Source organism: Microcebus murinus, chromosome 31 (assembly GCF_040939455.1).
Source record: "Microcebus murinus isolate Inina chromosome 31, M.murinus_Inina_mat1.0, whole genome shotgun sequence".
In the NCBI taxonomy this organism is placed as follows: Eukaryota; Metazoa; Chordata; class Mammalia; order Primates; family Cheirogaleidae; genus Microcebus; species Microcebus murinus.
The window spans coordinates 1,313,459-1,335,818 of NC_134134.1; the positions used below are offsets into that span (position 1 = coordinate 1,313,459).

The following is a 22,360-nucleotide window of genomic DNA, read 5'->3' on the forward strand; positions in this document are numbered from 1 at the left end:
ATAACATGGCAGCATTTCAATTCCTCTACATTCTCAACATATGTATGTATGTATGTATGTATGTGTATATATATTTACTTATTTAAAAGTTCTCAATGTAATCAAAAAGTCCCCAAACAGCAAATGCTGGCATGGATGCAGAGACAGAGGAACACTCCTACACTGCTGGTGGGACTGCAAACTAGTTCAACCTCTGTGGAAAGCAACATGAATGAATTTTATATCCGTGCTTTTAAAGAAAATTTGAAGATTTTGGTGCATAAAATAAAATCATTAGATGTCTCATGTTATCTTGAAACTTTCCCTTTTTTCGGATTTCACACTAGATCAGCTGATCACATGTCTGGAGCAAAGGATAGAGCCCTGGATTATGAAGAAAGAGGAACCAACAGCAAAATATCCAGGTAGGTGAGATTCAGCAAAGCACATAACAAATGTTAGAGAGGTAAATCTCAAAGAGGAAGGCAGATATTAAAAAGTGGCTTGGAATATTCTGTTCAGTTGGAAATGATTTTTAGAAGCCTGTGTATGTTACTCTTTATCTTCCAGAAGGACATCTGTTGTCCCAGGCTCTTGAACTCTCTAAGAATTCTACCCATGAAGTGATCATCCTTAGAAGTCAGTGAGAGCCATACTTCTTTTGATGGCTTATAAGGGACTACATTATATATCAGCATTTCTATTGGTTAGGACTTATGGGACTATCTGTGCCTATTTTGAAGACCACTACATTAAACCATCTTTTGACAGGGTTTTGCTCTCCTGCCATTTCTTGACTACAGTGGCTGATCATAGCTCACTGCAAACTCAAATTCTGGGCTCCAGGGATCCTAAAACCTCTGTCTTCCAAGTAGCTAGAACTATGGGCATGAGCTACCATGGCCAGCCATTATTTTTCATTATTATTATTATCTGGTAAAAATGGAATCTCCTTATGTTGCTAGGGCTGGTATAAAATCCTGACCTCAAGTGATCCTTCTTGCTTGGCCTCCAAAAGTGCTGGGATTATACATGTGATCCTCCATGCCCAGCTCCCTGTTTTTGTTGTTTTTTTTTTTTTTTTTTTGAGACAGAGTCTCACTTGGTTGCCCAGGCTAGAGTGAGTGCCGTGGCATCAGACTAGCTCACAGCAACCTCAAACTCCTGGGCTCAAGCAATTCTCCTGCCTCAGCCTCCTGAGTAGCTGGGACTACAGGCAGGCACCACCATGCCCGGCTAATTTTTTCTGTATATATTAGTTGGCCAATTATTTTTTTTCCTATTTATAGTAGAGACGGGGTCTCGCTCTTGCTCAGGTTGGTTTCGAACTCCTGAACTCAAACGATCCGCCCGCCTCGGCCTCCCAGAGAGCTAGGATTACAGGCATGAGCCACCGCGCCCGGCCTCAGCTCCCTGTTTTAAGTTCCTTTTGATGTGTCATTTCTGAAATATGTAAAGGGGAATAGTGGAGATATTTGGATTTGTTTCTGTAATACCAGAAACCCTAGGGACAGATAGTCATATTTTCTGCTTCATGATTTCCAATTCTAAGTTTTCAGAGGCAAGTCTACAGAAAGTGAGGCTCACTAATTTTGTACAAATGCATAGCCTCTGCCTAAATGTAAGAAAATCTAATGTTATTTCACTTCTAAGTAATCTTTTTCTAGTATAAATAAGAGTAAATTTTCAACTTTCTTATAGCCAAATACCAAAACTATAATATAGTTTATTTTGCACTCTCACCCTATAGAATTCCAAAATAATCTGTTTCATTCAGTGCTTCACATACATGAATATATTTATATTCCCAATTGATTCACAATATTTTGATAACTTATATTCCATAATTTCCCTCTGTTTAGTAGCATCAGAATTGTGTCATTCATATGTGTGTATGTGTGCATATATTTCTGTGTATGGGGTGTTTAATGGGTGGAAGTTTCCACAAATAAGAACTGTATAACTGTGTATATTTATTGTACACACTGTAGTGATCAGATGTGTGTACAATGGTAAAACAATATAATAAAGGGCATAAATTATTCCATCATCTCACATATTTACCATTTAATTATACTGAGAAAATTTATTAATAGAGAGGTCTATGGTCTTAACAAATTTTAAGCATATAAAACATTATTAATAACCCTAATCATGTTGCCATACAATAGATCTCCAAGATCTGTTCATCTTATAACTAAAAGATTTTACCCTTAAACATCTCCTCATTTTTTCTGACTCTACACCCTGGAAACCACTGTTGTACTCTTTATTTTTGTAAATTCAACTTTTTAAAACTAATTATCCATAGCAATATTCATCTTTCTGGGAATGGCTGATTTTACTTAGCATAATGCCTCCTACGTCCATCCATGTTGTTGAAATGGCAGGATATTTATCATTTTCATCGCTTAGTAATAGTATATGGTATGTGTTTGTACAATCATTTTTTAGTCTATTCATCATAAGCAGGCATTTAGTTTGTTTCTATTTTCTTGGCAAATGTGCATAATGCTGCGATATATATGGAGGTGCAGAATCTTCTTAAGATACTAATTTTTCATGGTTATACTCATAGGTAGAAATGGTGAATGACAAGGCAGTTGTATTATTTACATTTTTTAACAAATCTCTATGGTGACACTGTCCATTTACAATCAATAACAGTGTACAGGGATTGCTTTCTTGCACACTCTTGTCCACACTTGTTATGTCTCTTCTTTTGGACATTAGCCATTTTAACAGTTGTGAGGTGATACCTTATCATAGTTTTCATTTGTGTTTACATGATGTTTTGGTAATGCTGAGTTACTCTTGGTGTTTCCTGTTGTAAACTGGTATGTTTTCTTTGAAAAAAATCTACATCAACTTTTGCTTATTTTGAAGTGGGTGATGACATTGTTTTGCATTTGAAAAATATGAGTTTTCTATGTATTTTGGGTGTTAACATATTATGCAATATAAAATTTGAAAATATTTTCTTCTGTCCTATATATTTTCTTATTTTGTTTTTTTCCTTGCTGTGCAGAGGATTTTAAGTTTGATGCAGCCAAAATTGTTCAGATTTTGTTCTAGTGCTTATTTTATCATATACAAAAAAATAAAATTGCAAGTCTTATGTCAGGTTTTCCCATATTTCTTCTTTTCATTTATACTTTTTTTTTTTTTTACAAACATTACAGTTTTATGTATTCCATTTAAAATCTTTATTATATCTGGAGTTAGTTTGGGGTATCATGTAAGAAAAAATAGTTTGCTTTTATTCATTTGTTTTTGGGTATCCAGTTTTCCAGCACCAAGCATTGAAGAGCCATACTTTCTGCATCGTGCATTCCTAAAGCCTAGATAAATATTAGTTGACCTTATATGTTTCGGTTTATTTCTGAGCTCTCCATTCTCTTCCATTGTTATTTGTGTCGGTTTTTATGTGCATATTTTGCTGTTTTTATTACTCTCACCTTAAAATGTACTTTGAAATCAGAAAGTGTGATGCTGGAACCTTTTTTCTTCTTTTGCATTATTGTTTAGGGCTCATCAATGGTATTTGTGATATCATACAAATATTAGGATTTTTTGGTTATTACTGTCAAGTAATGCCTCTGAAATTTTGATAGGGAGTACATTGAACGTATACATTGTTTGGGAAAATATCTTCCTATTTTCTCATGTCATCTTCAATTTCTTTTATTAATATCTTATAGTACTCAGTGTGAAGGGTTTTTTTAAACAACTTTGGTTAAATATATTTCTTAGGAATCTATTATCATGATGGTATTTTACATGAGAGTGTTTGTTTTCCTTTTTTATTTTCTACTTTATTAGTGTGTAGAAAAGCAACTGATATCTGTATGTAAATTTTACATCCTGTGACTTAACTGAGAAGTTTTATTACTTTTAAAGCTTTCTTCCTATCTTCTTTATGGTTTTTGACATATAAGATAATGTCATCTGCAAATAGTGTAATTTTTACTTTTTTCTTTCTAACATGAGTGGATTCTTGTCATGTTCTTGCCTAATTTTTGTACTTACGTCTTGTAGTGTTATTATAGTATAGAAGCATTAAGAGAAGTTGACCATTATTTTTATATTGGTATCTGTGCATGTGAAGAATTAAATACATTTCCCAGATTTTATAAACTGGTTTTGGAGGGTAAAGATTTTTTTTTTTTTGAGTACTAGGGCTAAAGGTCTCTCCACTAGGTTTTCAATGAAGAGTTGCTGTAGCTAGGTTACAAGACTGTCCCTTGCTCTGCAGTGGAGTCTGCATCTGGTGGGCCAGTTCCAAAGGGCTTGGGTGGTTTTCAATCCTCTCTTGTTGCTGGGTATACTGGTTACCTTCAGGATTTTGATGTGTATGACACATACTAGGGCATGGTTGTGCATTTCAGTTTGCATATTTTGGGGCTAAAACCATATGTGTGGGTGGGTGTGGCTCCCAAGGAGTACCTTGGAAGAGTCCCTGCAGGTCACTGTGTGGATCTATGCACTGAAAGAACTAGACATGGACTATAGTTTAGACTGCTGTAGCAGAGTCACAGTTCTGCTTTACAGATGATAGCAAGACCAAGTTATTCAGGTCTGCTTCAATGGCTGCATATATGCCTGTCTCTACCAAAGTCTCTGGATGAGCAGCACCACTCCAACTTTGTCACAGGGAACCATTGGAGACTCTGTGTATCCAAGATGGTTGACCCATGTTGCAGTCTGTATTCAGGACAATGGGTCCTTAAGTTTGTCAGCTGGATGAGAGCCTGAATACTCAAAATGACCCTCCCAGATCTATGGTTCCACTAGAGTTTAATGACCTTCCATATCAGCCCTCAAATTCAGATAATTGTAATTGTCCTTCAATGGCTGCCAAATTTTTGTTGTTCTTTGGGAAAACAAAAACAACTGGATCCTTCCCCTCCCACCATATAGCTGATTTGCTCTCCTAATGTATTTTAAATTTGTGATCTATTATATTTCAATTTTTATAATTTTTAGAATCAAAGATTCAGAATAACATAGTAGCGTTTCAATTTGTCTACATTCTCACCATATGTATGTATTTGCATATGCTTTTATTTACTTAAAAGTTCTCAATGTAATGGGTGTGGGGTGATATATCATTGTGATTTTGTTTTGCATTTCTCTAAAGATTAACAATTTTTATAATGCTTTCAAAATATATTTGGCCATAAGTATATGTTCTTTGCAGAAATGCCAGATCAATCTATTGTCCATTTGTTAGTAACGTTATTCACCTTTGTTTTTGAATTTTTATCATTTTTTACTGATTCATGATGTTAACTTCTATCAAATATGTGATTTGCATCTATTTTTAACCCATTTTTTAGGAGGCCTTTTTACTCCACTAAGTTTTTCCTTTGTGCATAAAATTTGAATTTGTATACAATCCCATTTTTTTGTCTTCCTTTTTCTTGATTATGCATTTGATGTTACATCTACTAAAACAGTGCCAGGACCAATATCATGATGTTTTTCTTATATTTTCTCTCAGAGTTTTATACATGTATTTCTTATGTTTTAGTATTTAATTTATTAAAGATACATTCTATATTCTATATAGTGAAGGTACCAACATCATTTTTTTTTCTATCAGAAATATTCAGTTTTCTACAACATTTGTTGAAGTGACTGTTCTTTTTCATTGCATGGTCATTGTAATCTTGAGGAACCTAACTTTGGTCATGGACAAAAAGGTTTATTTCTGAGTTCTCCATTCTATTATCTCATCTCATTATTTGTCTTTGGGCCAGTAACATGTTTTTTTTGTTCCTGAAGATTTTTTTTCAAATCAAGAATTGGTATGTCTCCTTGTTTGTATTTCTAAAACAGTCTGGCTATTTATTGTTCCAATATACTTTTGAATATATTTTTATATATCTTCAAATATGGTCCTAAGGTCCTACAAATGGTCCTAAGTATGATAGGATCATTATAGACATTGAATTAAATTTGTATATCACTGTGGATATTATTGACATCTTAACAGTTTTAAATCATCTGACAATTGAGCATGAATGCATTAAAGAGTGTATTTAATTTTGACATATTTTTGTATTAGACAGTTTGTGTTGTACTTTTGATTTCTAGTTCCACTTCAATTTTGTCAAAAAATATATGTTGTATGATTTTAGGTTTCTTCAACTTGATAAGACTTAAGTGTCCTAATAGCATTTATCATGTATGATTGAAACCATAGTGTACTCTGCTGCTTTTGACTGAAGACTTCTGTAAATGTCTTTTACATCCAACTAGTCTATAATGCCCATTATCTGTTTTCTTATTTATCTTTCAAATTTATCTGTCAAATTTTTGTATTCATCATAGAAATCATATATATCAGGCATAGCCTTAAATATTCATCATGAAATAATCATATATCATGCAAAGCCCTGATAAATAATATATATTTAAAAATATCTAAGCTAAAATATGTACATTACATGTTTATGATCTGTCTATGTGTATTCTGTGCCATAGATTTCTCCTAAATGACAAATTATAAAAGTCTTTGTCTCTTCTGATGGTTTTGACTTAAAGTGTATTTTATTTAATTATGGCCACAATATCCTCCTATTCTTATTTATGTAGAATTTTTTACATTACTTTCAATCATTTGACTTTTTAGAGCTAAAGGAAGGATTTCGTAGGTGGCATATACTAGGGTTCTGTTTGTTTTTTATTCATACATTCATCTTATTTTTCATTGGAGAGACTAAACCATTTACATTTAATGAAACTCCTGAAGGAAGAGTGTGCTGTTTCCATTATTCAAAAACCGAAATTGAGAATTTGAAAGAATTGCATTTAATGTGTAGACCAATCTGGACATCTTCACAACATTAGGTCTTCTTCCCTTCAAAAACAATGTATTCAAGACTGTGTTGTTTATTTTCCTATATTTGTGAATTTTTTTATGTTTCTTTTATTATTTATTTTCAGTTTCATTCCATTCTAGTCAAAAATTAATGTTAGTAAAATTTCAATTTTCTAAAATTGGTTAAGACTTGTGGCTGAACAGGTAGTTTTTTAGGAAGAACATTTTATGAGTTTATCAAGGAGATTGTGTATTCTACTATTATTCTGTAGAGTGTTTCTACTATATCTGTTAGGTCTAACTGCTATGTAGTGTTTTCAAATCTTTTGTTTTCTTATTAATAATTTGACTGGTTTTATCATTATTGAAAGTGAAATAGAATGTCAAAGTATCATATTATTTTGATGTCCATTTCTTGCTTCATTTCTGTCAATGCTTTTTAAAAATATATTTGAGCACCTTGATGTGAGATAAAGATAGATATCATATTAATGTATTATTTTCATAGGCCCTCCGTGAATGACTACTTTTTATATTTATTGCCCTTTTTGTCTCTTGTGACAGTTTTGACTTAAAGTATATTTTAAAAATTATAATGTTTTTACTTCAAAATAATGTGCCTAATATAATTTTGAACTCCACTGGTCTTAGATGCTAAATGTTTTTCTGATATATCTTGCTATATCCTGCCAGTTGTAGTCTATTGTTCTCACCAGGAATGAAGTCAAGTCGCTTTAGATGGAATATTGTTGGATTTTTTTTTACTCTTTATTTAACTGTGCCTTCTGACTGGGAACAGTAGTACATAAATATTTACATAATTTTCTCAAAGGAAGGACTTACAATTTCTCTTATGTTAATTATTTTGTATACCATTTTTCACTGTCTTTTCTTTCTTTCCTCTCCTTCTGTCCTGCATTGTGCCTCACTGATTTTTAGTGACATATTTTGTTTCTTTGCCTAGCTTTCTTTTTTCTCTATAAACATTTTTTTCTGATGTTCACTGTGAGAACTATATAAAACCTTTTGAACTTGCAACTTATGTTAAATGAATAACTTCTTCAGTTGCATATAAAAATTCTTAATCTTTACATCTGCCCTTACCTTTATGATATCGATGTCAGTAATTATGTCTTTTTATATTGTATAGAAACCAGCACATGGCAATGATCATTTTTTTATTTTGCCTTTCAAATTTTATAGCATATTTAAATATTTTGCACCATCATTATGATAATGCAGAATTTTATTCTTAATATGTGCATATTTTTTTCAGAGAGTTATGTAGTTGTCAAGGGAGGTGGAAACCAGCCTTTGGAAAGGCAACAAAAAACACATGTGTGGACATATGCCCTTAGTTTCATTCTCTTTTGAAAGGGAATCCAGGAGATGGGATTTTACTACTAAAGTGATAACTTAGTATCAGCATGGAGGAAGAGATTTGGTGGGAAAATGCATCAAAGTTTCCTTCCCTTCCTGTGGTTCTGGGTGTTTTTCTCAGTTGGGGTGCTATGAACTATAAGCAGTTATGATTTCTAAAAGAATCATAGTTGTAAGTATATTTTTAAGGTCATACATCTATGATGCAAATAAGACCATGGTATTCTATTGTGCTTTCTTGCTAATGTGCTTTGTATAGTTTTATATATTCAAATTGTGAAGTATATTCACCTGAGTCTAGTTAGTGAGATACTTTGTTATTTTCATTTCTTTCAGAACTATCTCACTATTGCACCAAAGACCTATTACCAGAGCAGGGCATAAAAGATCCCTTTCAGAAATCAATAATGAGACTATATGGAAGCTGTGGCCTTGAAAATATACACTTAAGAAGAGACTGGGAGTGTGTGGTTGAGTGTAAGAAGCAGAAAGTATGTTCTGATGGTCTTACCCAATGTTTGTCAACTTGCCATAGAAAAATCGTCCAATGTAATAAATGTAAAAAAGTCTTTAGCAAATCATCAAATCTAAATAAACACAAGACAAGACATACTGGAGAGAAAAGTTTCAAACTTAAAGAATGTAGCAAAACTTTTAACCACAGCTCTAATGTTTCTGGACATAGGAAAATTCATACCACAGAGAAATCCCACAAGTGTGAAGAATGTGGAAAACCATTTAACTGTTGCTCAAAACTTATTATACATAGGAGAATTCACACTGGAGAGAAACCCTACAAATGTGAAGAATGTGGCAAAGCCTTTACCCAGTGCGTACACCTTACTCAACATAACAGAATCCATACTGGAGAGAAACTCTACAAATGTGAAGAATGTGGCAAAGCCTTTACCTTTTACACAAAACTTACTCTACATAAAAGAATTCATAAGGGAGAGAAACCCTACAAATGTGAAGAATGTGGCAGAGCCTTTACCTGGTGCACAAACCTTACTGTACATAAAAGAATTCATACTGGAGAGAAACCCTACAAATGTGGAGAATGTGGCAAAGCCTTTAACCAGTTCTCAATGCTTACTCAACATAAAAGAATCCATACTGGAGAGAAACCTTACAAATGTGACGAATGTGAGAAAGCCTTTAACCTGTTCTCAAACCTTACTCAACATAAAAGAATTCATACTGGAGAGAAACCCTACAAATGTGAAGAATGTGGCAAAGCCTTTACCAGGTGGTCAAACCTTACTCAACATAAAAGAATTCATACTGGAGAGAAACCCTACAAATGTGAAGAATGTGGCAAAGCTTTTACCAGGTGGTCAAGCCTTATTCAACATAAAAGAATTCATACTGGAGAGAAACCCTACAAATGTGAAGAATGTGGCAAAGCCTTTAACCGGTCCTCAATCCTTACTCTACATAAAAGAATTCATACTGGAGAGAAACCCTACAAATGTGAAGAATGTGGCAAAGCCTTTACCCAGTGCACACACCTTACTCAACATAAAAGAATCCATACTGGAAAGAAACCCTACAAATGTGAAGAATGTGGCAAAGCCTTTACCCAGTGCACACACCTTACTCAACATAAAAGAATCCATACTGGAAAGAAACCCTACAAATATGAAGAATGTGGCAAAACCTTTCCCAGGTGGTCAAGCCTTACTCAACATAAAAGAATTCATACTGGTGAGAAACCCTAAAAATGTGAAGAATGTGGCAAAGCCTTTAACCAGTCCTCAATCCTTACTCGACATAAAAAAATTCATACTGGAGAGAAACCCTACAAATGTGAAGAATTTGGTAAAGCCTTTAACCAGTCCTCAGTCCTTACTCTACATAAAAGAATTCATACTGGAGAGAAACCCTACCAATGTGAAGAATGTTGCAAAGCCTTTACCTGGTGGTCAAGCCTTACTCAACATAAAAGAATTCATACTAGAGGTAAACCCGAAAATCTTGTAGAATGTGGCAAAGTCTTTAACCAGCTCAGACACTTCACTCTATATAAATGAATCCATACAGGAGAGAAACCATACAAATGTGGAGAATGTGGCAAAGCATTTTCCCAGTGCTTACACTTTAATCTTCATAAAAGAATGCATAACGGAGAAAAATTTTATGAATGTGAGAATTGTGGCAAAGTCTTTAAGAACTGCTCGCATTTTATTCAACACCAAATAAATTATACTAGATAAAAGTGAGATAAATGTAATGAGTATGGAAGTGCTTTCCCTAAGTATTAGCCTTAAAATGCACAACAGTACTTATACTTAAAGTAAACAATCATAATGTAGAGTGCTGACAATACCTTTAGTTATAACAGAGATCTCACTGGACATGGGAGAACTTACACTGAAAAAGTGCTCCAATATTGTCTCCAACATTGTTCAACATCACAAAAATTTTAAGAATTAGAGACCTTACAAATATAATGAATGTGAAAAAATATTTATGCAAAGGATATACCTTAGAGAACCACAAAGAATTGATAGTTAAAATTACTCTACAGATATAATGAATTTTAGAACACATTTCATGAAGAATCAAGTCTAAACAAATATCAGAGGACTCACAGTGCAATGCACTAATGCACTAACACATTCACAAATTTCTTTAAACCAGGTTGCTGATTATAGAGTACTACCCAGTTAAAATAGTTAGTTGATTTACTTGTATGTCAGCTTTAAAAAAAGAGAGATTTTATGAGAGTTATAATTACATGTAAAATATACTTTCTGGTCAGGGTAGGGTAAAAATATAAAAGGTAAAAATTTTTTTTCCTTTTTGACAAGCAAATACTGATGTTATTCAACTTTAGATACAGTAGATGGTATGTTTTCATTCTTAGCGTGTATGTGAATGTGTGTGGTTAATGATAGCTACATCGCATTTATTAGTAGTCTTTGTGTATTCAGTAGGCATTATTCATGTACTTTTCCATGGGAAATTAAAATCACTGAAATGTAAGATTTTTGAAATCGAGAGGTACTATGGATATTTTTTATAACAAACAGTATTTCAAATGATGTATGATGTAGGTATACAGACTAATATTCTTCTCATTATAATCAGAATGAAAAAAGTAGAATATTAGAAATTACTTGTTTTAATATTGTACATTATGATAGATAATAAAAGCGATGACATTTGGAATATTTTTAGATTACATGTAAACTTAATCTGTTTCATTAAATTAAAAGTAATTTTAATGTGTCAAACATGTTGTAGATTGAATGAAGTGTTATTTTGCACCACAATTAACCTATCCCATGTTACTCAAAGTTGGAGGTAATGGGTTGTAAAAATGTACTGTGGGGTTACACAGTAACAAGACATCACTTGTGATCCTTTTTATCAGTCTCTCTACTTTGAAGAATAATGTTCCCAAAGCTCTTTTTCATTATATGCATAATTACATTGTTACTATAATGCTTATAATAAAGATTTTGTACTTAATGAAAAGCCATACATTTCTTAACACAGAATGACTAGTTATTACATTGTATCCTACATTTTTCCTTCAACAGGCAACCTGCCTGGCCAATAAAACAGAAATAAGCATATTTTTATTTATATTGAATCAAATATACAAATACATCATGGTTAAGTTGAACTATAGTTGTAGTATATTTACAGAGTAAGTAATTATATTTGTGTGAATGTGGATGTATACCTATTTCAACAGAAAAAAAGAAATATTAGAAAAGATGGATAATTTCAAAAGTGTTGAGAATTTACTAGCAAACTAGAAACTTCAAAGATTCTGAAAGGAAATATTTTGTTCACTTTATGTTGAATTAATTGTTTAAAACCCTAAAGCTTCTAAATGGGAACCTGCCCATGCCAATCCTCTGTTCTTACATGCTTATTACTCATGCTAGGCCATCTATGTTATTTTATTATTTCAAAGTTCATTAAATACCATTTATGTGACCTGATCTGCAATTACAACAAGGATTGTTATAAAACTTCATGGTGCTCATAAAATTACCTAAAGGTGTGAGTAATTCCACATTGTAGTAATTACATTTTACTTAGTACATTCTATATTTTCATACTAATTTGGGAAGGATATTGAAAGAACATTCTGGTTACTGTTTCTTTTACTTTGGGTTATCGAACTAATTGATTTATTGACTTTATCAGGCTACTTTGTTCAGGTAAACACTCAGAAGGATATATAAATTATGGAGTTGATTTTATATTTAAATAGAAGAAATAAGTACAGGACATTGTTAGATATTTAATAGATGCTTTATAATTAGCCGTCAATATTTCTGTAGGAGAGAGCTTGTGGCTCCAGAGAAGAGATTGAAAATGTCCAGGGTAAAAAAATCACTGATTTTGAATGTAGAGTGAAGGAACTGGCAGAACAACCAACTCTTGGAATTTATAAGTGGAAATTCTGCTTCTTTCATTTCATAATTATCTCAAGTTTTTTGGCATTTTTTATCTGCATTCCCTTCTACAACTCTATCTAAGCCATTCTTCTTTACATCTGTGCTTGGGCTATAACATTCTCACTGTTGCACTCAAGCCTGGCCAGTTCACACAATACTTTAAAAGTTCTGATGAGAAGTGCAGAATTTTTTTAGTTTGGTGAACAAAAATTTTAGCTAGACAGCTTGAGGCCATTTATAGGCTATACATACAGCATTCTCATAACTTAAGTAAAATTAGAGAGGTTCAGTGTCCTAAGGTTAAAGTAAGAGCCTTAAAGGCCAAAGAAAGATAAACAATTCTGAAGTCCAGAGGAGTAAATCAAGAACTCAGCATTGTTTTCTTTTGTAAAAGCAAACTGTTACTAGATCCTAACATATAACATCATAAATATGAAAATAATTACAATAAGTGAAGGATTAATAAGTGTGTGATGCATATCTTAAGAATTTGGCAATCTCTTAATAGGGAGTTTAGGTAAAGAGCTTTGGATTTAATTTTCTATTAATTATAGTACAACATATGCATCCATCTAGAATCTACTTTTGAGTGTGTATTTTCAGTGTTAGAATATAATGGAATGATTTCTCTGCATTGAAAATGTTTGGAATAATCTTTCTTTACCTGATATTTCAATCTTAGAGAATTTATTTTACATAACTTTATCTTCCTTTATTTTAGTAGTTGGAGTGTGCAGTACACACTTCACATTCTTAGTCATCTAACATTGGCCAATAATTTGGTCATTCTCCCTAGAGGAATCTCAGGGATCATGGCCACTTTTTGATTGAAAATTTCATCAGTGATTTTGGATGCAATCCTGTTTTTGATGCTCACATTGGCCAGAGGTGAGACAGTGAGCACCACATACATCTTTAGTCTCTTCCATAACATAATCATCAGCACCAGGAAATCTAGGTGTCTTTAGCTTCAAATAAAATCGTTAAAGCCCCTTTCATGTTCTGTGCTGCATTATGAACCTGCTGGTAAATATCAGAGTTCCCTTGCTTACAACTGACAAATGGAATGACAAAAGCAGCACTCTCACTCTGTTGCCTGGGCTAGAGTGCCATGGCATCAGCCTAGCTCACAGCAACCTCACACTCTTGGGCTCAAGCAATCCTTCTGCCTCAGCCTCCCTGGTAGATGGGACTACAGGCATATGCCACAATGTCCTGCGTATTTTTCTATATACTTTTATTTGGCTGATTAATTTCTTTTTATTTTTAGTAGAGACACAGCCTCATTCTTGCTCAGGCTGGTTTCAAACTCCTGACCTTGAGTGATCCTCCTGCTTTGGCCTCCCAGAGTGCCAGGATTACAGGTATGAGCCACTGCTCCCAGCCAACACAAACTGTCATTACACAAAGAACTCGATTAAAGAATTGGCTCAATTAGAAATGTTAATCCTTTGCGATTGGAAATCTTTCGTGCAAACAGTTATATCTTCACCTAAATTTTTATAGTTCACCACTTGGTGCAGGGAAAAGATGCATCAGCAACCCTAGTTAAATGGGTCTAGAAACCCATGAATAAAAATTTCTGACTCAAATTATGGGCCAGGAATATTGGTTTGATATTAATGCACAATTAAAATATGATCAGGCTATTTCTCAAATTCAACAGTGCTGTATTAAACTAGGGAAAAGATAGCTTCTCTTGGCTGTATCTTTCCATATAAATGTTAAACAAAATGTTAATGAAACTTATATAGATTTAATTGCTAAATTGCAAGAAATATCAGGTTCAAGAAATAGTAAGTCCTCCTAATTTAAGCAATATCACTTTACATATACTGGCTTTTAATAATGTTAATTCTAAATGCCAGCAGCTTTATGTCCAGCAAAATTAAACAGCATGGTGCCACCACTGCCATGGCTGCTGAGCCACCCAGGCCGTGGCTGTGCTCAGCCAGGCAGCCCAGCACCAGCTCCCCACCACCGCACCCCAATGGCACCTTATGGCCCAAGGGGAGCACCTGTGTGCGGAAAAAACTTTTAAGAAATTGCCAAAAGGTCTGATCAGACATTTAAAATGCAACTTTGGCTGAGACTCTTGGCCCAAAAGGTAATTTCAGAGAACAAATATCATCTTGTGACAATGGACTCTTAACACCATCTACTGAGATATATATACCTATAGATATATTTGGCCTGATCCTACAAGCACATTCATATTAGTTAATAATTTGGTCATATTACTGTTACATTAAAAAGAGTAATAATACATTTAGGTATAATTGATTCAGCTTATTCGAATGAAGTTTCAGTTATGATGAGTTTCACTTCCGATTATGTTATTCAGGCTAGAGACTGTATTGCACAACTTCTGCTATTAATATGCAAATTTAAAAATCTAATATTTTAAGACAAGGAGGTTCTGGAAGTACTGCAATGAAAGTATATTGGCAAACTTTATTAATGACCAAAAACCTCAATTAGAAATTCAGCTAAATGACAAATCTTTCGTTGGATTTATAAATACTGGAACAGATATTAAAATTTATCTAAAGGAGGCCGGGCGCTGTGGCTCACGCCTGTAATCCTAGCTCTTGGGAGGCCGAGGCGGGCGGATTGCTCAAGGTCAGGAGTTCAAAACCAGCCTGAGCAAGAGCGAGACCCCGTCTCTACTATAAATAGAAAGAAATTAATTGGCCAACTGATATATATATATAAAAATTAGCCGGGCATGGTGGCGCATGCCTGTAGTCCCAGCTACCCGGGAGGCTGAGGCAGAAGGATCACTCGAGCCCAGGAGTTTGAGGTTGCTGTGAGCTAGGCTGACGCCACGGCACTCACTCTAGCCTGGGCAACAAAGCGAGACTCTGTCTCAAAAAAAAAAAAAAAAAAAAAAAAAAAAAATTTATCTAAAGGATTTTGGCTAAGGGTTGGCATATTATAATAATAGATTTAAGGCCGGGCGCGGTGGCTCACGCCTGTAATCCTAGTTCTCTGGGAGGCCGAGGCGGGCGGATTGCTCAAGGTCAGGAGTTCAAAACCAGCCTGAGCAAGAGTGAGACCCCGTCTCTACTATAAATAGAAAGAAATTAATTGGCCAACTGATATATATAAAAAAAAAAAAAAAAATTAGCCGGGCATGGTGGCGCATGCCTGTAGTCCCAGCTACTCGGGAGGCTGAGGCAGAAGGATCACTCGAGCCCAGGAGTTTGAGGTTGCTGTGAGCGAGGCTGACGCCACGGCACTCACTCTAGCCTGGACAACAAAGGGAGACTCTGTCTCAAAAAAAAAAAAATAATAGATTTAAAAGACTGTTTTTACTATCCTTTTGCAAATATCTGATAGAAAAAAATTTGCCTTCACCATACCTGCTTTAAACAATCAACAGCCAACTAAGCAGTATCAATGGAATGAAAGGGAAACAATTCTATATAAAAATTTTAATAAAAATGTTTTAAAACAAAAGTATTAGTTTTATTAAAAGATAATTTTGTTTAATTTATTGATTTTTTAAAACCACTTGGTTTATGTAATGATATAAGCAGAAGAATAAAAGTACAGTGCTGACTTGTCACACGCACAGTCAGCCAGCACACATTTACCCAACACACACATCTCCATACTGTGTCAGGCATTAGTAATGCAGAGATTGATCAGATATATTTGTTGATTTTTAAGTAACTTACATATAAAAATACATTTAGTAAAGTACCTATAGATTTCAGGTAGAGCATAGTACAAATAAACATAACAATGTGGGCCATAAAGTCTGGAAAAAATTGTCGTGTGTTCTCCAGACAAATGGTAAAAATGGGAGGGAAGAGGCCTTCAGGTAAAAAAGCAGGAGGTAATAAGGGAGGAATTATGGAATAAATTGTTGGACTCTTAAAACTGCATGAATGTCTACAGAGCTCATATGTTCAACACTGTGTTTTTCAGTCCTAAACACATTCTAGCACACATTGCTTCCTGAATTAATAAATGAATGAATAAAAATACAGTGAGGAAAATCACAGGCCATAAAGTCAGTATTTAGGTATTTACTAAAACCAGGGGTTCCTTCTTTCTCTCTGCTGGAGATACTTTTGTTATTGTCTGTTTAAAAAATAAACTATGTTACGCAAAGTATCCAGGAGAATCAAATTCATAGAAGCAAAAATTAAAATAGTTTTGCCAGGGACTGGAATAATGGAGAAATGGAGCTGTTTACTGGGTGTAAAAATGTTCTTGAAATTTCTTTCACACAGTATGATTATACTTAACACAACTGTGCTGTGACCTAACAATGTTGTTATGCAAATATGTTGCGTATACTTTACCACAATTTCAAATTTTAAATTACCTATATAGTCACCAAGCGATTTAGAATAGGATAGTGTTATTCTGTCTGTATTATCACATTGGTGATATTGGCCACATTGGCGAGAATTTTTCTCAGTCATGGCATCCCCATTTTTGTTTTCATTTTTAGTTTTTATCAGATAGTCCTAGAGGATTTTGATTCTAGGTGTCTGCTTAAAAGTGAGAGAGGTTTTAGACCTCTCCCAAAATCTTTTTAAAAAAATAAATACCCAAGCTGAAGTCCAATATTATGTCCATTACTTTGTGGGTTTGCCCTACACAGCAAGCCCTATCCTGGCAGTATCCAGGGGTAGTTCTAGTAACAAGGCAGGTCCTCAGAAGCCAGGGCATGTGAGTGGAGCAAGAAGAGAGTGGGGCATGAAATAAGATCCTGAGAGGTGAGAACATGATAGAAGCGATGCAGACAGGAAAATGGGCTGAGTGAGCTCTACCCCAGCAGGGGAGTTACACTGCAATGCTTTTGTCTGGAGACAGCAGAAGACCCTGGACCAGCTAAGCTGCCAGAGAGTACTGAGAGTGCCCTGGACTGGATCAAGCAGTGGCAAGGCCACCACGGCACACTAGAATGAGAAGGTGATCTAAGATAATGTTCATCACAACTAAATTCATTGGGTGTTGGGCTAATGGGAGGGAGGTGAAAGGGATGGGAATATACATACCTAATGATTGCAGTGCTCACCGTTCTGGGGGACGGACACACTTGAAGCTCTGACTCAGGTGGGCAAAAGGCCATATACATAACCTAAACATTTTTACCATTGTAATATGCTGAAACAAAAAAAAATTAAAAAGAGCTAAATCTTGTGGGAAATGTACCACAAGTAGCTCCTAACCCAGAAAGTCTACACTCAGAATTACAAGCATCTCCCCCAAAAGTGAGTGATGTTGTGAGGTGTAGAGTGGGCAAGAGTGGGGAGAAAACCCCAGGAAGGAGGAGTCAGAGGCTGAGGGATGGGGTTGCAGGTGCTAGTGAAATCAAAGATGCAGTTTTACACACCCCGACCTCTTTCATAGACTTCAAGAACAATCAATTGGAAGGGGTCTCATTCTACATTTTATTAGACATATTAACTATATTCAAATTCATCCACATCATGATTTAATAATTTTGGTGTAGGAAAAGGGCAGAATGGCTTTTAAGAATATTTCTTTGGAAATAATTATATTTTGCAACATTTTAAGGTTTTTTTTTCTCTTTTTTTGTTTGTTTTTAACCACTTCAGTACCGTGCTCACTGGCCACGAACTTTGCCCACAGCCAGCACTCATAGTCCGCATGATAGTTTGTGCTTTGCACTGACAATGAATCCATTTTGCTCTTGTGTGATGAGGAAAGCTTTAAAGCACTGAAAGCTTGTTTCACTTTACAGGCAGTTTTACTTGTAATGCAAATCAGAATAGGTAACATATACATATATGTTTTCATTACCTTATTTTTAAATGTTCACAATTTTATTTGGATAAATGACAAATCAGAAAAGTGATGTCATGGCTGTCGGTTTAGTTGACGCTCGGCTGTGCGCCTTCCTATCATGGCTGTCAGCTAAAGTCGCTGTGCATGTTCATCTGTAGCTATCGACTATAGTTGACACTCATACCAAAGTGGTTAATAAGCTAGAGATTTTATATCAGGCTTCTGATATTGTCTTAGATCTTTGAAAGTTCAGAGATAGTAGCTTCTAGTGCTGTGTTGCTCTCCTGATAAAACAACCTTACCCTCCACTCTTCACTGTGCACACGCCTTAAGCAGCTTTATCTCATCCTGTCACATCAGCACCCCCTAAATGCTACAAGTGCTAAATGCAGCTTCAGATCCACACACCAAACCACCTCTCAGCTGCCTTCCCTTGCAACCCATAGGAAACTCACACCTACCATGTAGAAAGCTAAGCTCACTCTGCAGCTTCTTTCACAACCCCCTGTGGTACTTCAGAACGTATTGTCACAGAAAAAAACACCACAATAATTCACCCTCTCAATTTGGAAGCCTAAGTGCCATTATCAAGACTTATCCTTCACACCATATTCTTAAGTAGGCATAAGTCCCACTCATTCCTGAAAATTTCTCTTACCTGACCCATTTGTTTCTACCTCAGAAAAAGGCACCATTGTGCACATCATCTCACCTCTAATATTACCTCAATCTATGCCTCTCCTTCCTCAATACCAAAGCCTCAGCAGGGCCCTAGTCAGTGTCATGTTGATTGGCCTGATGGGTTCCCAACTGTTCTTTATCCTTGCAAGTTGGCCCCTCCAAATTATTCCCTAAACATCTACTAGCTAGAGGATTGCCAAAATGCCAATTTTATCACCTCAATTCCTCCATAAACTCCTTCAGAGGCTCCCACAGTTTCTGGGCTATCAGATCAGTGTATAAAGCTCATTTGGATCGGGCTCTGATTCCTGCATAGTTTCCTCCCATACTCCCCTCCATCACACCGCCTGTGTTATTTTCATAAATGTTTAAGTATCTAGGATGCGCCAGCCATTGCTGAAGGATCCTACACATATCCTATGCTCTCTCACCGTTTACATATAAATGGATTTCCTAAATTCACCATGCCATTTTCTACTACTTTACCTATAAAAACATTGATTTTCTTTTTCTTCCTGAACTCCTTCTCCACCACCTGTGCCTAATTAACTACAGTCCATAGAAGCCTGACTACAGAGATAAAATGTAGTGTGTTTTCTTTACTTACAGCTTACCGGGTTTACCTTAGGAGCCCCTAGTGACTAAATTCAGGAAAAAAATTAAGTCTAGTTCCCACTTTACAAATGAGAAAAGTGAGAGTCAGTAAGCATAAAGAACTTCTTGAAAGTTATACAGCAGTGGAAGAGCTTGATTTGGCCAAAAGTGGTACTTATAACCATGCTACACAGCTTATTTCCAAATGGATCGGTTATGGATGTTTTTGCACTGCTTACAGGGGCTTTCTGCTGTGAAGAAGCTTTGCTATATGCTGAATGGCAAAAGTTTGCTCCATTCAAACAATTTAATTAATCCCTTTTGGAAACTTTAAGACTTTATAAGGAAGCACAATCACTCACTTAATGTCCCTTAGGCAAATGATACATTGGGATAAAGTGAGAGAATACTAGAACTTGTATTGATGTTTACTTTTATCCTTAAATGTAGTGATGATGCTTTGCTAATAACTGATCATAGTAAATAAAGACTCTCAATATGCATTAATTAGGGGTGCATACCCCAAAGGCTTTTACTGGTAGGAGTTTGAGATAAGCAGTATAGGGTCCCTGTTCTCTACTGTCCCCTGCTCATTTCCTTCTACTCTCCATGAAGCTCACTCCACTTGATCCACATCTCACCAAGCTCACCCTCAGGTTCTTCCCACATATCCTCACTCAGTGCACTCACTACCTTCATCCAGGTCTCTGCTCTGATGGATCTCCCTAGGGGCAAATCACCCACACCCCACCCCACCATCAACTCTCCCTCCACTTATCCTGCTTTACTCCACTCCATCACAGTTACATTTACCTGACAGTATATATTTGTGTGAATCAACACAAACAGAATGAAAGCTCAGGGAGCCTGGGAGCCTTCTCTGTTTTGTTTCCAGCCTTTTCTCCAGTGCAGTAGGAATTATGATCTGAAGGATGAATGTAGATTTTGCTCTTCTGGTACCATGTTCACTCCTGAGTGTAGATCATTCTTTGGTTAAACTTGTTTGGCTGCCTTGTGGGCTTTTCTTATCTATAGGCCAGTACTTTATCTTCCCATGGCTGGTTTCTGCTTGGCATCCAAGAGAACATTCTTGAATACTGAAAATGTTTGATATCCATGTTGAAGTATAAGCTGTAGCCTTTAACCACATGTTGTTACTTAGCTCTTGTAAAGTGTTTAGTGTAACTAAAACACTGCATTTTTTATTCTATTTAGTTCTTAAAAATGTTTCCTGTAATTTTGAGAGGATTTCTATTTCTAGAACTTTAATTAAGAAAAAATATTTCAAAAGTACATGTTGAAATGCAACAGTGCTTATGCTCTCTCTTCCAATGTGTCAAGGCTCATATTCTAGAACCCTTTAAGATACCGTAGTAAATCCTGGTGAAATGCAAATGTAATTATTTACTGAAACTAAAAGAAGAAGGGCAGGGCAAAAATGAATTTGAAGTGCTGGAAAGTACCTTGTGACTAAATTCAATGTAATTATGTACAGATTGTGAACATAATGCTCTTTCAAACTTTCTTCACAGTTAACAAAAAAGGAACAAGCACAGCAGAACAACCTGACATCAAGGGTTGTGTCATCCTTTAGTCCTATTTTACAGAACCCAGGATCCATGGCTTTTTTTTGTCCTAACCATGGTGGAACTCCTGGTCCTTTCTGGAAACATCACAGTAATTCTCCTCATTCGGCCCTACTCACCTCTCCAGTGCAATATATATTTTCTGATCAGCAAGCCATCTGTCATGTAGCAATTCTATATGTACATGTTTGTTCCTCAGATGGCCCTCAACTTTCTCTCTAGGGATCATCACATCTCTCTCACTGACTTTGACATTCATTTCTTCCTTCTCATCACTTTGTCAGCAGCAGAGTGTCAGATGCTGGCCGTCCTGGCTTAGCACTGCTATGTGGCCATCCGTCACCCATTGTGATACCCCATCCACATTCCCCATGTCCTCTGTGTTCTCCTGGTGCAGGCATCTTGGCTGAGGGTAGTGCTCAATGCATTGATATATGTGCTCTGCCCTCTGACTTTCCATTACTTCACTTCCAGGGAAGGTCGTCATTTTGTTTCTGTGATCCCAGCTGTATTTAAACTGGTCTCTGCTGACACTTCCCTCTAAATCAGTGTCTTTTTATCCATGGTGTTAGTTTTCTCTTCCCTCCTATCTTAGCTATTATGACCTCCTATGTATTTATACTGTCCACTCGACTGGTGACAGTCTCAGGCCAGGGACACATGGAAACCCTGGCTACTTACTTCTCTCCCATGCCCCTGGAGTCTCTATTCTATGTGGCTGCCCTTAGCAAGTACCTTCTACAAAAGTCTCATTCCCCTGATTAGGAGAAGTGGTCTCTGTCATCTATACCATACTAATGACAATGATCAACCCTCTCATCTATAATCTGACAAACGGGGATATCTCTGGAGTCCCCAGGAGAGTTCTCAGAAAATAGAAATATGACATATTTAACTTTTCACTAAAATCCAAATCTAAAACAATGAAACACATACATTGAAATGGTGGGATTTACCATATGTAGAGAGACATATTCATATGCATTTACCTATAAAGCCAGATATTTTGAGGAACAGATATCAGACAAAAAGAAATGATCCTCTCTTGAAAGTTGATATGTAAATAGGTCATTTTCTTCCTGTTACTCATTTCTGTATTAGTACTCCAATATAATATATTT

At 35.5% G+C, this 22,360-nt stretch overlaps 1 protein-coding gene across 1 annotated transcript; it reads left to right on the forward strand.

The window, feature by feature from the left end:
• Positions 1 to 370: 370 nt before the first annotated feature.
• Positions 371 to 21,247, forward strand: LOC142865677 (uncharacterized). The gene is given in 4 exon segments (XM_075998859.1): positions 371 to 404; positions 8,522 to 9,770; positions 9,855 to 10,006; positions 21,186 to 21,247. Coding segments are annotated over 4 exon segments (1,497 nt in total).
• Positions 21,248 to 22,360: the final 1,113 nt, after the last annotated feature.